General features: G+C 58.0%; 1 protein-coding gene across 6 annotated transcripts in view; it reads left to right on the top strand.

Annotated features, from left to right (window-relative positions):
- CACNA1A (calcium voltage-gated channel subunit alpha1 A) overlaps window positions 1–11,243 on the top strand; it is a 206,576-nt gene extending 195,333 nt beyond the window's left edge. For 3 of the 6 annotated variants that reach the window (XM_064479894.1, XM_064479892.1, XM_064479893.1), the window contains 9 exons: window positions 3,812–3,919; window positions 4,049–4,149; window positions 5,258–5,367; window positions 5,471–5,609; window positions 5,769–5,882; window positions 7,091–7,126; window positions 8,187–8,373; window positions 8,684–8,934; window positions 9,714–11,243. In XM_064479894.1, the coding sequence (XP_064335964.1) occupies window positions 3,812–3,919; window positions 4,049–4,149; window positions 5,258–5,367; window positions 5,471–5,609; window positions 5,769–5,882; window positions 7,091–7,126; window positions 8,187–8,373; window positions 8,684–8,934; window positions 9,714–10,448 (1,781 nt within the window). In that variant the 3' untranslated portion in view covers window positions 10,449–11,243. The remainder of the gene's footprint in view (window positions 1–3,811; window positions 3,920–4,048; window positions 4,150–5,257; window positions 5,368–5,470; window positions 5,610–5,768; window positions 5,883–7,090; window positions 7,127–8,186; window positions 8,374–8,683; window positions 8,935–9,713) is intronic. The other 3 variants (XM_064479896.1, XM_064479895.1, XM_064479897.1) reach the window with 2 other exon arrangements.
- The last annotated feature ends 1,306 nt before the right edge of the window (window positions 11,244–12,549 follow it).

Here is a 12,549-nt window from a genome sequence, read left to right as displayed (position 1 = left end):
AAAGACTGAGCCCGGGGCAACCCCAGCATTAAAGGTGACCGAGAAGGAGCAGCTAGGGAGGAGGGTGGAGACCAGAGCAATGCATGCTCCTGAAGGGCATCCCCAGTGTGTCAGGCGCTGCCCAGCAGCCAAGGAAGACGAGGACCAAGAGTAGCCAGTAGATTTGGGGCCAGGTCACCACTGGTCCCTTTGACGAGAGCAGCTCTGGTGGACAGGTCATGGCCCTCCTGCCCAGAGTGGGTTTCGGAGGCCTGACAGCAGGCTGGAGGCGACTTGGCAGCTGATGGGCCATCAGGGCAGAGAGAGTGGCACATGGATCACCAAAGAGCAAGAGATTGCAAGAGATCTGGCAGAGGGCTGCGTCCATCATCCAGCAGAGGATTGGAAATCTGGGACAGTTTGGCTTGTCACAACTGGGAGGGGGCTGGTACTAGTGGCATCTGGCATGTGGAGGCCAAAGATGCTACTGAATGTCCTGGACTGCACAGGACAGATCTGGTGACAGGGCAGGTTCACCCAAGGTGTGCGGAGCAAAGGTGGGGGAGGGGAGGACCCTTCAGGTGAGAAACTCTGGGACATAACCGGTCTATGGAGGACTGTTGCCTGCATACAGGGGGACTTTCTGTCCCTGGGAGCCGTGGTGTTAACCATCCTGTGCCTGGAGGAGGAATAAACCTGGGATTCAGCCCTGAGCTGACCCCAGGACCCCAGGACCCCAGGGGAGGGCCACTTTGAAATACCCTAAGGATTTTCCCTTTGTTTAAGTGTGAAATGACCACCCTGAATATGAGACTTCCCAAGGAACTAAAGCAGAAAGAGTCTAAGGTGATGGTTCTCAGCCAGGGGAAGTTTTGGCAAAGTCTGGGGACAGGTTTGGTTGTCAGCAGTGGGGTAAGGCAGGGGTGCTGCTGGTAACCAGTGGGTGGAGGCCAGGGCTACCGCTCAGCAGCCTGTATGCACAGGACAGCCCCACAGTCAAGGGCGATCTGGCCTCACATGTTGACAGTGCTGATAGGGTGAGAAGCCTTGACCAGACTCCCTTACCTAATTGAGATGACAAGAATGAGTATCTTAGCTGGGCTGCCATCACAAAATCCCAGCGACTGAGTGCATAAACCACAGAAATTTCTTTCCTCACAGTCCTAGAGACTGGACATCCAGGATCAAGGTGCCAGCAGGTTTGGTTTCTGCTGAGGCCTCTCTCCTCAGCTTGCAGATGGCTGCCTTCTGGCTTTGTCCACACGTGGCATTCATTCCTCTGTGTACATGCACCCCTGCTGTCTGTCTCTCTCTCTTCTTATAAGGACACCAGTCCTATTGAATTAGGGGCCACCCTTATGATCTCATGGAACTGTAATTAGTTCCTTAAAGGCCCATCTCCAAATGCCGTTACATTGAAGGTTAGGGCTTCAACATGAATTTTAGGCAGACACAATTCAGTCCATAGTGGCAGGCGCCTTCATTTTCTCCACTAGAAACAGGAAATGTGTAATCTGTAAGAAAAAAAGGGACTTCTAACAGGAATATCATGTTCTCTTCTTTCTCTTCCTGTGTCTCTGAGAAGGAGCCACAGAGACCCCAGGCACCTCACTTAGCTACAGTGGACGGGAGACATAGCTATTAATTCCAACTGCTTCCCTAGAGGAAAGAAAAACCGTTAGAGGTTGGTGTCAAGGGTGTTGGGAGCCCAGCCACACAGAGGATTTTCCCAAGAGTCTCCGGCAAACCGTCAATCTGAATCCAGGCCCACCAATCAGCCCCCATGCCGCTAGGCCCCAGTGACCACAGTCCCTTGCATCGTGAGACTCTGCAGCCACCAGCAGTGAAGACCAGACCATGGAGTGCGCCCCCTAGTGTGTGAGATGGTGAACAACAGCAGGACATGATAAGTACAGAGAAGAGACAAAAAGCAGGAAAAAGGCATGGGGGGCCGGGGAGGGGGGCTGCTTTGGTTTGAGAGGTAGCCAGAAGACCTCTTTGATAAAGGGTTTGGGCAGGAACCTGCAGAAGGTGAGGGAGGGAACCACACAGATATTGGTAGAAAGAATCATCCTGGCAGAGGAAACAGCCCATGCAAAGGCCCTAAGGCAGGACAGCGTTTGGTGTGTTTGAGGAGCCATGGGGAGGTTGATGTGGCTGGAACAGAGGGAGCAAGGGGAAGAGTAGAAGAGACAAGGGCCAATCGTCCAGGGCCTTGTGGACTTGGGTGATCACCCCGAGTGAGATGAGAGTCCTGGGGGCCTCTAAGCAGAGGAGGCATGTGACTTGGTTGATCAGGGGCGCCCGCTTGTGGCTGTAGGAGCCAAGGGAGACCGGGGCAGAGGCAACGGCATTGGTCCAGGCAGTTCAGCTCCCCACTGCCTCGATATCCTCACTCTGGAGCAGGATCTGAGCCTTACTTGTGAAAAGGCCCTTCTGAAGGATTTTTCTCCAAATAAAGGCCTCTGTCTCCAGAGTCACATAGGGAAAGATGAGCAAAAATTCCACGGAGTGCCTGGCACATGTCTGTGCTTTGACCAACATCTGCGGAGAAGGAGAAGCTGGGCAGGGGGTCCAGAGGCCGCCCCAGGCTGCGCCCGGGAAGCGGAGGAGTGGGAGGAGGAAGGGCAGGGAGAGCAGATGCTGAGCAGTGAGAGGTGGACAGGGAGTGGAGGCAAAGGGGGATGTTGAGTGGCCCGAGCGGGCCAGCTGTTCAGCCAGCATGACCCCATAGATGGTTGTTAAAACACAGAAATATTTCTCTACTGGCTGGTAGCTGGCCCCTGCCCTTCCCCTGGATCTCCTGGACCTCCTCTCATAATCCAGCAACCACAGGACTAATATCTGGCCCAGCAGGGAGCCTTCAGGGCCTTGCTCCAGCTCTGTCATCAATGTTCCTTCCATACCTGCCGGTAATTGTTTGCAACAGCCCCCTAGCACCCAGGGTTGGGGGCTCTGAAACAGGAGTAGCAGCAGGGGCCAGTCTGGTGTATCCATCAGGGTGGATGAGAACGTGCTGCTGTAACACACAGCCCCACAGTCTTGAACTGAGGAAGATTCGTATCCCACTTCCAGTAAATGAGAACTTCCTGGATTGGCAGGGGCTTCTGTTCATCGGTAACTTAGGGACCAGGCCTGAGGGTGCAACCACTGTCCCCAGTGTTATCAGCTACTGTGACAGAAGGAATGAGAACTGGGGAGGGTCCTGCACTGGCCCTTAAATGCCTAAAGGGGCACCTCACTCTGCTCACACATCATTGGCCAGAACTCATCATGGGGCGCCAGCCAACCAAAGGGGGAATCACTGCCAAAGAGCTTTCATGACCACCATGGCTGAGGTGAGGAACCAAGGGTCAGCTACATCCAAAGTCAGCATTCACGGGAGGGGAGACGGTTGAGGAAGAAACCTCCTGCATCAGGACTGCTCCCTGAGGCTCACCCCCAGCTCCCTACAGCAGACACTGTCCAAACCTTCAAACAACTCAGTAAGGCTGGTGCTACTGCCACCACCCCCATTTTGAAGATGAGAAAACTGAGGCACCGTGTGGTAAACTAACACCCAAGTCATGCAGTTGGTGAATGTGAACCAGGTTGGCCCTTCTGGATGCTGGACTGTCCCCCACACCGCTCTTCCAAGGCCCTGGCCCTGCTGAGGACCCGACAGAGCCCACACGTTCAGTCCTCCTCCAGGCCAGGCCCACAGGGCACTGCAGACCCACTGAGAACCAGGACCCCAGAGTGTGTGTCAGTAGGAGCAGCTGGCTTCGCCACTGCCCCAGATGCTGGCTGACGCCCAGGCAGTTAGTCAAGGCCTCTCTGTGCCCACCCGTAGGCGGAGCTGACAAACAGCAGATGGATGCCGAGCTGCGGAAGGAGATGATGGCCATCTGGCCCAACCTGTCCCAGAAGACACTGGACTTGCTGGTCACCCCTCACAAGTGTAAGAGCCAGGCCCCACCTGGCCCCGGGGCTCTGTCCCGCCAGGGCGGAAGGGAAGGGGAGGCACAGGGACGGCGGTGTTGGTGCATACAGGGCCCCTGCCCACCCTGAGCTCACCCTGTGCCCCTAGCCACGGACCTGACAGTGGGGAAGATCTACGCAGCCATGATGATCATGGAGTACTACCGGCAGAGCAAGGCCAAGAAGCTGCAGGCCATGCGTGAAGAGCAGGTACGGCCCAGCCCTGGCAGCCCTCCCCTCCCGGGTCCATGGCCCTGGGGACTCCCAGGCTGGGAAACAACTGGGAGGCCACGAGGACCAACCAGAACAGTGGGGTATGGCCAGAGTCCACCACAGGTCACCAGAGAGTCAGGCAGTGCCAAGGAGATAAATCCTGGATTAATTCATCTATGCCACCAACACTTACTGGGCACCAACTGTGTGCTGGGCACTGTTCTCAGCCCTGGAGGTGCATCTGTGAGCGAAACAGACCAGAATCCCTGCAGAGCAGACATTTCAGTTGGGGAAATGCCAACAATGACAGATGACTAAATTATATAGAGTTGCAGAAAATAGTTAAGTGTCATGGGAAGAAGTGGGCGGGAGGGGTGGGCTGTGGCAGAGGGAATATGATTTGAAAGGGGTAGTCGAGGAGGCCTTGCTGAGGGAGTGACACCTGAGGAAAGACTTGAAGGGAAAATGAGAAGGAATGAGCCAAGCAGATACCTGGGGGAAGAGTTTCAGGCAGAGGGAACAGCCAGTGCAAAGGCCCTGAGTCCGGACCATGAGTTTGAGTTTGAGGAACAGCAAGGAATCAGTATGGCAAGTGAGCAAGAGGGGCAGTGAAAGGAGTCAAAGGTGGGGAGGTGACCAAGCGGATTATGCAGGGCCTTGTGGGCCTTTGACTTTGCTCAGAGTGAGGCGGGAGCTCCCTCAGTAGAGGGAAGTGAGTACCACAAGTGCCCTCTGGTGGCCATCCAGAGTAATGGCCAGATCTGGGAGACCTGGGAGGAGGCCACTGCCCTGGTCCAGGCCGGAGATGATGAGGCGGGATGGGGATCCTGGAGGGGTGAGAAGTGATACAGTTATGGATGGATTTGGAAGGAAGAGTCAAGATGACTGGCTGATGGCTCAGACCTGAGAGTGTGTGTGTGTTTTACAGCAGGGGTGTGGATGTCAAGAATGACTTCTGAGGTTTCACCCCAGGGGTGGGCTGCGTGTACCCTCCATAGCCTCCCCGCTGCAGCCTTGACCAGAGCCTGAGTCTCGAGCGCACCCTCCTCCACCTGTCCCCTTCGCCCCCAACCCTGTGCACACACGCTGCTCTCTGCTTCCCCAGAACCGGACACCTCTCATGTTCCAGCGCATGGAGCCCCCATCTCCAACGCAGGAAGGGGGGCCCAGCCAGAACGCCCTCCCTTCCACCCAGCTGGACCCAGGAGGAGGCCTGTGAGTGTGCCTCTGGCCAGGAGGTGGGGAACGGGGGTGCCAGTCCCAGGTGTGAAAGCCCCCCGAGTACCTATCACCGTGCTGCTCTGTGTGCCCCACACAGGATGGCTCACGAAGGCGGCCTGAAGGAGAGCCCCTCCTGGGTGACCCAGCGAGCCCAGGAGATGTTCCAGAAGACGGGCACATGGAGCCCAGAGCGGGGACCCCCGACTGACATGCCCAATAGCCAGCCCAACTCTCAGGTGCCTCTGTCCCGCCACTGCCCCCATGGCTCCCAGGCCCGAGCAGTACAAGAGGGAGGAGTCTGGGCCCCCCACCCGCAGCTCCACACACACCAGGCCACCCCTGGGGTCCACGCGTCAAGCTCCGGGGCTCACCCAGCCTCGCCATCTGCCCCGCAGTCCGTGGAGATGCGAGAGATGGGCAGAGACGGCTACTCTGACAGTGAGCACTACCTCCCCATGGAAGGCCAGGCCCGAGCTGCCTCCATGCCCCGCCTCCCCGCGGAGAACCAGGTGAGGGCTTTTACCCGCCACCCTGGGGGCCAGCTTGGGCCTCTGGAGTCCCGGCTTCCCCAGCAGCCCAGGGAACCCGGCTTGGGCAGGGCCTCCTGCACCCTCGGCAGCAGCATCCAGGCTTCACTGCCCCTACAGGCCGCACCTGGAGGCCCTGGAGGGCTGAGAGGGGCCGAGGTTCTCCCAGGGTCGGGTATTGTGGCCACTGCCAACTGGTTTGTCTCTGCTCTGTTTGGGGGTGCTGAGGCGGGAGGACGCAGAGGACACATGTGGGAGTCGTGGATGGGGATGGGAGGCTACGTGTCAGGCCCAGGTGAGAGCTGCGATCAAGAAAACACGTATATACACGCACACAGGCACGCTCTGGGGAACGTGGCAGGTCCTAGGACCTGCTAGCAGCGTCTGGGTTGGGCCTGGGGGTTCGTCTCTCTGTCTGGTCTCTGTGGGGGCTGCTGGGGAGGAGCAGGTGTGTGCCTGACGTGTGTCTGTGTGGCTGCTTTATCCAGCTGCAGGGCTGGGTCAGGGGTGGGAAAGGTCCCACTGCCCCAAGCCCACGGGGACAGAGGGGCCAGAAGCATGGCTGGCTGCCCACCCGCCTGAGAGGCGGGGCAGCATGTCTGACTGTGGCAGGCTGCCTGTGTGCTGTGCCGTGACGTCTGCACGGGGGAGGGCTGTGCTGTGCTGGCCCGGCCAGAGTCACCCAGGGGCCTGGCCTCTGGCTGCTGGGAACTTGGGTGGGAGGCAACCAGCCTGCATGTGGCTGCCCAGCCCCGTCCTGACGGGCCCCATCCCCCCCATACATCAGGACTGAGCTGCTGGGCCCCAGGAGAGGGGTGGGACCAGCCAGCTGATGGCCACTCCCTGCCGCCAAGCTTCAAGTGTCAGCAGAGCCAGGGCTGGGGCGCATTGCATGAAGCAGAGCCCAGGGCCAGGGGCCTGCGGCCATGCCGTCCCATCTGTCAGTCTCGTGCCTCTGCCATCTGTCTGTGGTGTCTCTTGTCTGTCTCCTCTGTGCCCATGGGAGGATGGCCGGCTGGGTCTGGGGTCACCCACGCACTGGGGACTTTAACGTCTCTCCCCACCCTCTGGTTCCCCTCCCCCACCCTGGCATCTCCTCCATGGTCCACCTCTCCACTCCCTCTTGGCTTTTATATTTATTTCCTTCTTTCTGTTTTTTCTGTGTGCACCATCCCGTGGGGCTGTGACAGAGGAGAAGGGGCCGGCCACGTGGGAATAACCTCAGTGTATGTACCTCGCCTGCCCGCCACCCAGCTGGGCTCCGGCCCCCTCTTCCCGCCCACCCCCCCTCGTGGGAGTCCTGTCATCTCTCCCTGTTCTCGGACCCCACCCTTTCTTTGCAAGACTGCACACACTCCCCACCCCGTGGAGCCCCATCCTCATGTGTTGTGTTCTCTGTGTGCCCCATGTGTGACCTGGGGGGTTCACCCTGCCCCACTCCCCTCCTCCCTCCCTCTCCACCACCCTCTTCTCATCAGAGCCCCCAAGCCAGAGGCTCCATTGTTCCAAGAAGCCTGACCTGCAGCCCTGCTTGGCCCACTGTTTCTCAGGGGGCTCTTTCCCCTGACAGCACCCCTGAACCTCTGGTCCTGCAGCCCCGTGTCCCTTGAAACTCCTGCCTCAGGCAGTGCCGCCGGCCCCTCCACTGGGCCAGGCCCTGGGAGACATCTGCCCCGTCTTCCTCCTCTCCTCTCTCAGCTGCAGAGAACCACAGGCCCCCTCTCTCCAGGGCTTGACCTGGGGGTGCAGCACATGTGGGCTCCCAGAATGAAGGCCAAGGAGGCAAAGGGCAGTTCCCCCAGGGTCTCAGATGCCAGGGCAGCCCCTCAAGGGCTCCTTACAGAAGCCAGACTCAGGTGGGCAGTAAGTCCAGGCCCAGCTGGCCAAGGAGGACAGTGAGCTGGAGTGCTGGGTGCCTGGCCCTGGGCCTGGGCCTGTCAGCCTGACAGCGATGCTCCTCACACATGCAGGGCGAGGGCAGGCCTGTGCTGCCTGGTGCCCAAGGCTCCAGGTTTGCACTCTGGATGGGGAAGCTCTGCTCTTCAGCTGGCCTGCCCGTCCTGGCAGGAGGTAGAGAGATGGGGACTCACAGCCAGAACCCAGGAGGAGCCTGGGAAGGGACAGAGGAGTCCTGGGACCCTGGTTGGTCAGGAGCTGAGGCCCACAGCCCCCCGGACCCCACCCCTGGATGGTTACAACCCGGTCACTGATGGCCATTGGGGCAGGACAGACTGGTACTGCTTGGTGCCAGCCGCTGACCCCGGCCTGCCGGCCTGTCCCCCCCAGACCATCTCGGACACCAGCCCCATGAAGCGCTCGGCCTCCGTGCTGGGCCCCAAGGCCCGGCGCCTAGATGACTACTCCCTGGAGAGGGTGCCGCCCGAGGAGAATCAGCGGCACCACCAGCGGCGCAGAGACCGCAGCCACCGCGCCTCTGAGCGCTCCTTGGGCCGCTACACGGACGTGGACACAGGTGGGTCGCCCTGCAGGGCCCAGGCACAGGAGGCTGTATAAGGGGACAGAGGAGGGGAGATGCGAGGAGGAGGCAAAGCAGGATAGATACTGAGGGAGAGAGGAAGGAAAGGCCTGGACAGGATCACAGGGACCGAGCTGCTTGGAGCCTGGGGACCGGTCCCCCCTCGCAATACCCACCAGGCTGTCCTTGGTCCCAGGGAAGGAATCTCTCTCTAGGGCCTGCAGACTCCCTTAGTGGCCTCCCTTGTGCACATCCCATGCCACCCCTCCCTCACAGCTGTCTGTCTGTCTGACTCCATCCGGCCCAGGCTTGGGGACAGACCTGAGCATGACCACCCAGTCTGGGGACCTGCCATCAAAGGAAAGAGACCAGGAGCGGGGCCGGCCCAAGGACCGGAAGCATCGGCAGCACCACCACCATCACCACCACCACCACCCACCACCCCCCGACAAGGAGCACTATGGTCAGGAGCGGCCTGACCATGGCCGGGCCCGGGCCCGGGACCAGCGCTGGTCCCGCTCACCCAGTGAGGGCCGAGAGCACATGGCACACCGGCAGGTGGGTGTGGCAGGAGGCACCCCTGACCTGAGCCCATGGGGTCGGGGAGAGGTGGGGGGACCTACACCCACAGCCACTATGGGCAGGGTCCCCACTTCTGCTGTGACCTCTGACCCTGCCCACCACTGGGCTCCCCGACCTGTGGGGGGGCTCCAGCAGTGGGGGGACACTGCCCCCTGCCACTCTGGCTCCCCACTCTGCCCCCCCAGCCCCCCAGCCCCCCTGCCCCCCTGCCACCTGCTCCCTGCCTGCAGCTGCTTCCTCTTTGGTTGTGGATCACGTTTGAGTTTATGGCCAGCGTGGTCTTTACGACTCACGCCCACGCTGGCTGCCTGCTGCCTTTTGCTTTCCTTTAACCCGGCTTCCGTTTTTTGTTTCGATTATGATTTCTGTCCTCTGGACGCCTGTGAGTAATTTTTGAAACTTCTGCTATTTTAACCCCGAAACTTACAAAACTCCATTTCTCATTTCTCTTTTCACTTTGTTGTGTTGGTTTTCGATTTCCCCCTCCCTCCTTGTCTCTCACTCCTCCTCCTCCCTCCTCTCCCCCTCCTCCCCTCCTACTCCTCCTCCTCTCGTGGCTGTTGCTTTTCTCCTTTTTTTCCATTCAAATGTCCTGTGTCCCCCTTTCCTCCTCCTCCTGGTTCCTCTCCTGTTCTCCTCTGATTTTCCTTCGCCCCGCCCCCCACCCTCCCGTCCTCTGTGTCTCCTCCTGTCTCCTTCTGGTTGATTTTGTTGTATCTTTTTTTTTGATTTCCTTTGTTTCAATTTTCGTGTAGGGCAGTAGTTCCGTAAGTGGAAGCCCAGCCCCCTCAACATCTGGTACCAGCACTCCACGGCGGGGACGCCGCCAGCTCCCCCAGACCCCCTCCACCCCCCGGCCACACGTGTCCTATTCCCCCGTGATCCGTAAGGCCGGCGGCTCGGGGCCCCCGCAGCAGCAGCAGCAGCAGCAGCAGCAGCAGCAGCAGCAGCAGCCGGCGGCGCGGCCGGGCCGGGCGGCCCCCAGCGGCCCGCGGAGGTACCCGGGCCCCGCGGCCGAGCCTCTGGCCGGGGAGCGGCCGCCCACGGGGGGCCACGGCAGCAGCCGCTCGCCCGCGATGGAGCGGCGGGTCCTGGGTCTGGCCCGGAGCGAGTCCCCCCGGGCGTGTCGCCACGGCGGGGCGCGGTGGCCGGCGTCCAGCGCGCACGCGGCCGAGGGACCCCCGGGCCCCCGGCACCACGGTTACTACCGGGGCTCCGACTACGGCGAGCCAGACGGCCCGGGCGGCGGCAGCGGCGGCGGCGAGGAGCCCCGGGCCGCCGCCTACGACGCGCTGTCCCCGGCGCGCCACGCGTGCTCGCCCAGGACTCCCCGGGCCGCGGGCCCGGCCTGCGCCTCTCCTTCCCGGCACGGCCGGCGACTTCCCAACGGCTACTACCCGGCCCACGGACTGGCCAGGCCCCGCGGGCCGGGCTCCCGGAAAGGCCTGCACGAAGCCTACAGCGAGACCGACGACGACGACTGGTGCTAAGCCCGGGCGAGGTGGCGCCCGCATCCGCCCGGCCCCCCCCATGCACCCCACGCACACGCCCCCCGGGGAGGAGCCGCACCGGCCGCGGGGCCACCTCGCTGCCACCTGCCCAGCACACGGGGGAGGCCCAGGAGAGGACCAGCCGGACGACCCCGGACTCTGGAGGGAGTCCCCAGGGCCGGGACACACCAGGGTGTCCCGCAAAGACCCTCAGCCGCTCCTGGGCAGCGACGGCGCCCGCCACCCAGCCCCGATCCCCCACGTCGGGGGGGCCCTCGGGGGCAGACAAACCACACAGCCAAGGGATTCGAATTAACTCAGCCATTTTTGGAGAACCTTGGGGAAAATGGAAATTAAAAAAAAACATTTTTAAAAGAAAAACGGGGAGAATAACAAATTGCTTCTATTGATGAGTTTTATCATCTCAATTGAATCTTTCCTTCCCCTGGTGAACGCGAGCTGGTGGCCCGTGTGTGGCGAGAAGCCGGAAGCGAAGCGGAAACCGAGCGTCCCACACAGACCTCCACCAGACACACTCATACCCCACACACGTTCTCAGACACACCCAGGAGTGCTTGCTGGTTATACCAAACCCTACTATTACTGCCTGCAGAAATCAATTTAAAAAAATAATAAACAATTTTAAAAAGGACAAAAAAATTAATGATTGAGAAAAAGAAGCATTTTTTCTGACATTTGGTCCTGCTTGAAATAACAAAAGAAAAAAGAAAAAAAAAAAACACCACCACCGATTTCCTTTGCTTCTTTTTTCCTTTTTCCTACCTTGTTTGAAAACTGTGGGCTTGGGACTGTGAATTATTGCATGACATTCAAAAAGAAAAAAAAAATAAAAAAAAAGTTGAATCAAAGGGCTTCTGGATTGGAGTGATCCTTATATTCTCTGCAAAATTCTCCCCAGGTCTCTCTGGGGGGACCCAGGAAGGAGGCGGTTTGAAAGTGGCTAAGAATGAGAAAGCTTTAACTTCTCTAGCCAGCACTCTTTGCAATGTCTGGGTGTTGCTCCCAGCCCTGCAGACAAGCTCCACCTGCCACAGAGCTTAGTAGGCAGCGCTCCAGGGATCCTGGCAGGGGGACACTCACCAAAGGTATCCACCACACCCCAACTTTTAGGTCAGCCATTTGACCTAGGGGCTTGGCTCAGCTCCAGTCTCACTGGCTGTGTGACCTTAGGAATGTAACTTAACCTCTCTATGCCTGTTTTCCCATCGGTAAGAGAGGAACAGTATTAGAACCATTTATGATGATTAAATGCATTATTTTACATCAGTCGTCAGCAAACCGTTTCTTAAAGGAGCAGAGAGTAAATATTTTCAGTCTTGTAGCCCAGAGGGTCTTTGTCTCAACTCTCCAACTCTGGACATTGCATCAGGAAAGCAGCCTTATATAAATAAGTGGGTATAGCCATGTTCCAATAAAACTTTATAAAAACAGGCAGGCTTCCCCTCCTCCAAAAAAAAACTAGCCAGGGGGCTGGATTGGGCCCTGTTCCACATCAGCAGTTTTAAAATGTTTTGTTCTCAGCACCCCTTTACATTCTTAAAAATACATACTGAGAAAGAAAAAAATAAAAAATAAATATATTGAGGACCTCAGAGCACATCTGTTTATATGAGTTATAGCTACTGCTATTTGCCATTTAGACATTAAAACTAAGACTTTTTAAAACTATTCACTAGTCTTTAAATCACAATCAACAATAAACTTACTAATGATAATGAATATTTTTAATTTAAAACCACATTTTCCAAAACAAATTTCAAAAAAAGAGAAACATTGTTTTACATTTTTGCATTTCATTAATGTCGGCTTAACAGAAGGCAGCTGGATTCTCATGTCCGATTCTGCATTCCACCTATTACAATATCCAATCTCCCCTGGAAACTCTATCATATACGTGTGAGAGCATGAAAATGATAAAGGCCAAGGACATCTTAACATTATTATAAAAACATTTCAGTCTTATGGACCCCCTGAAATGGTCCCAGCAGCCCCCAAGTTTCTGGACCCCTGTGAGAACTGCTGTTCTCAGAATAAACAGCATGTGGTCCATAGTGAGCTATTATTTACTAAGGCCATTACT

Source organism: Camelus dromedarius, chromosome 27 (assembly GCF_036321535.1).
Source record: "Camelus dromedarius isolate mCamDro1 chromosome 27, mCamDro1.pat, whole genome shotgun sequence".
Lineage (NCBI taxonomy): Eukaryota > Metazoa > Chordata > Mammalia > Artiodactyla > Camelidae > Camelus > Camelus dromedarius.
Note: the sequence above shows the minus strand (reverse complement) of the source record. Positions and strands in the feature narration are given on the sequence as shown.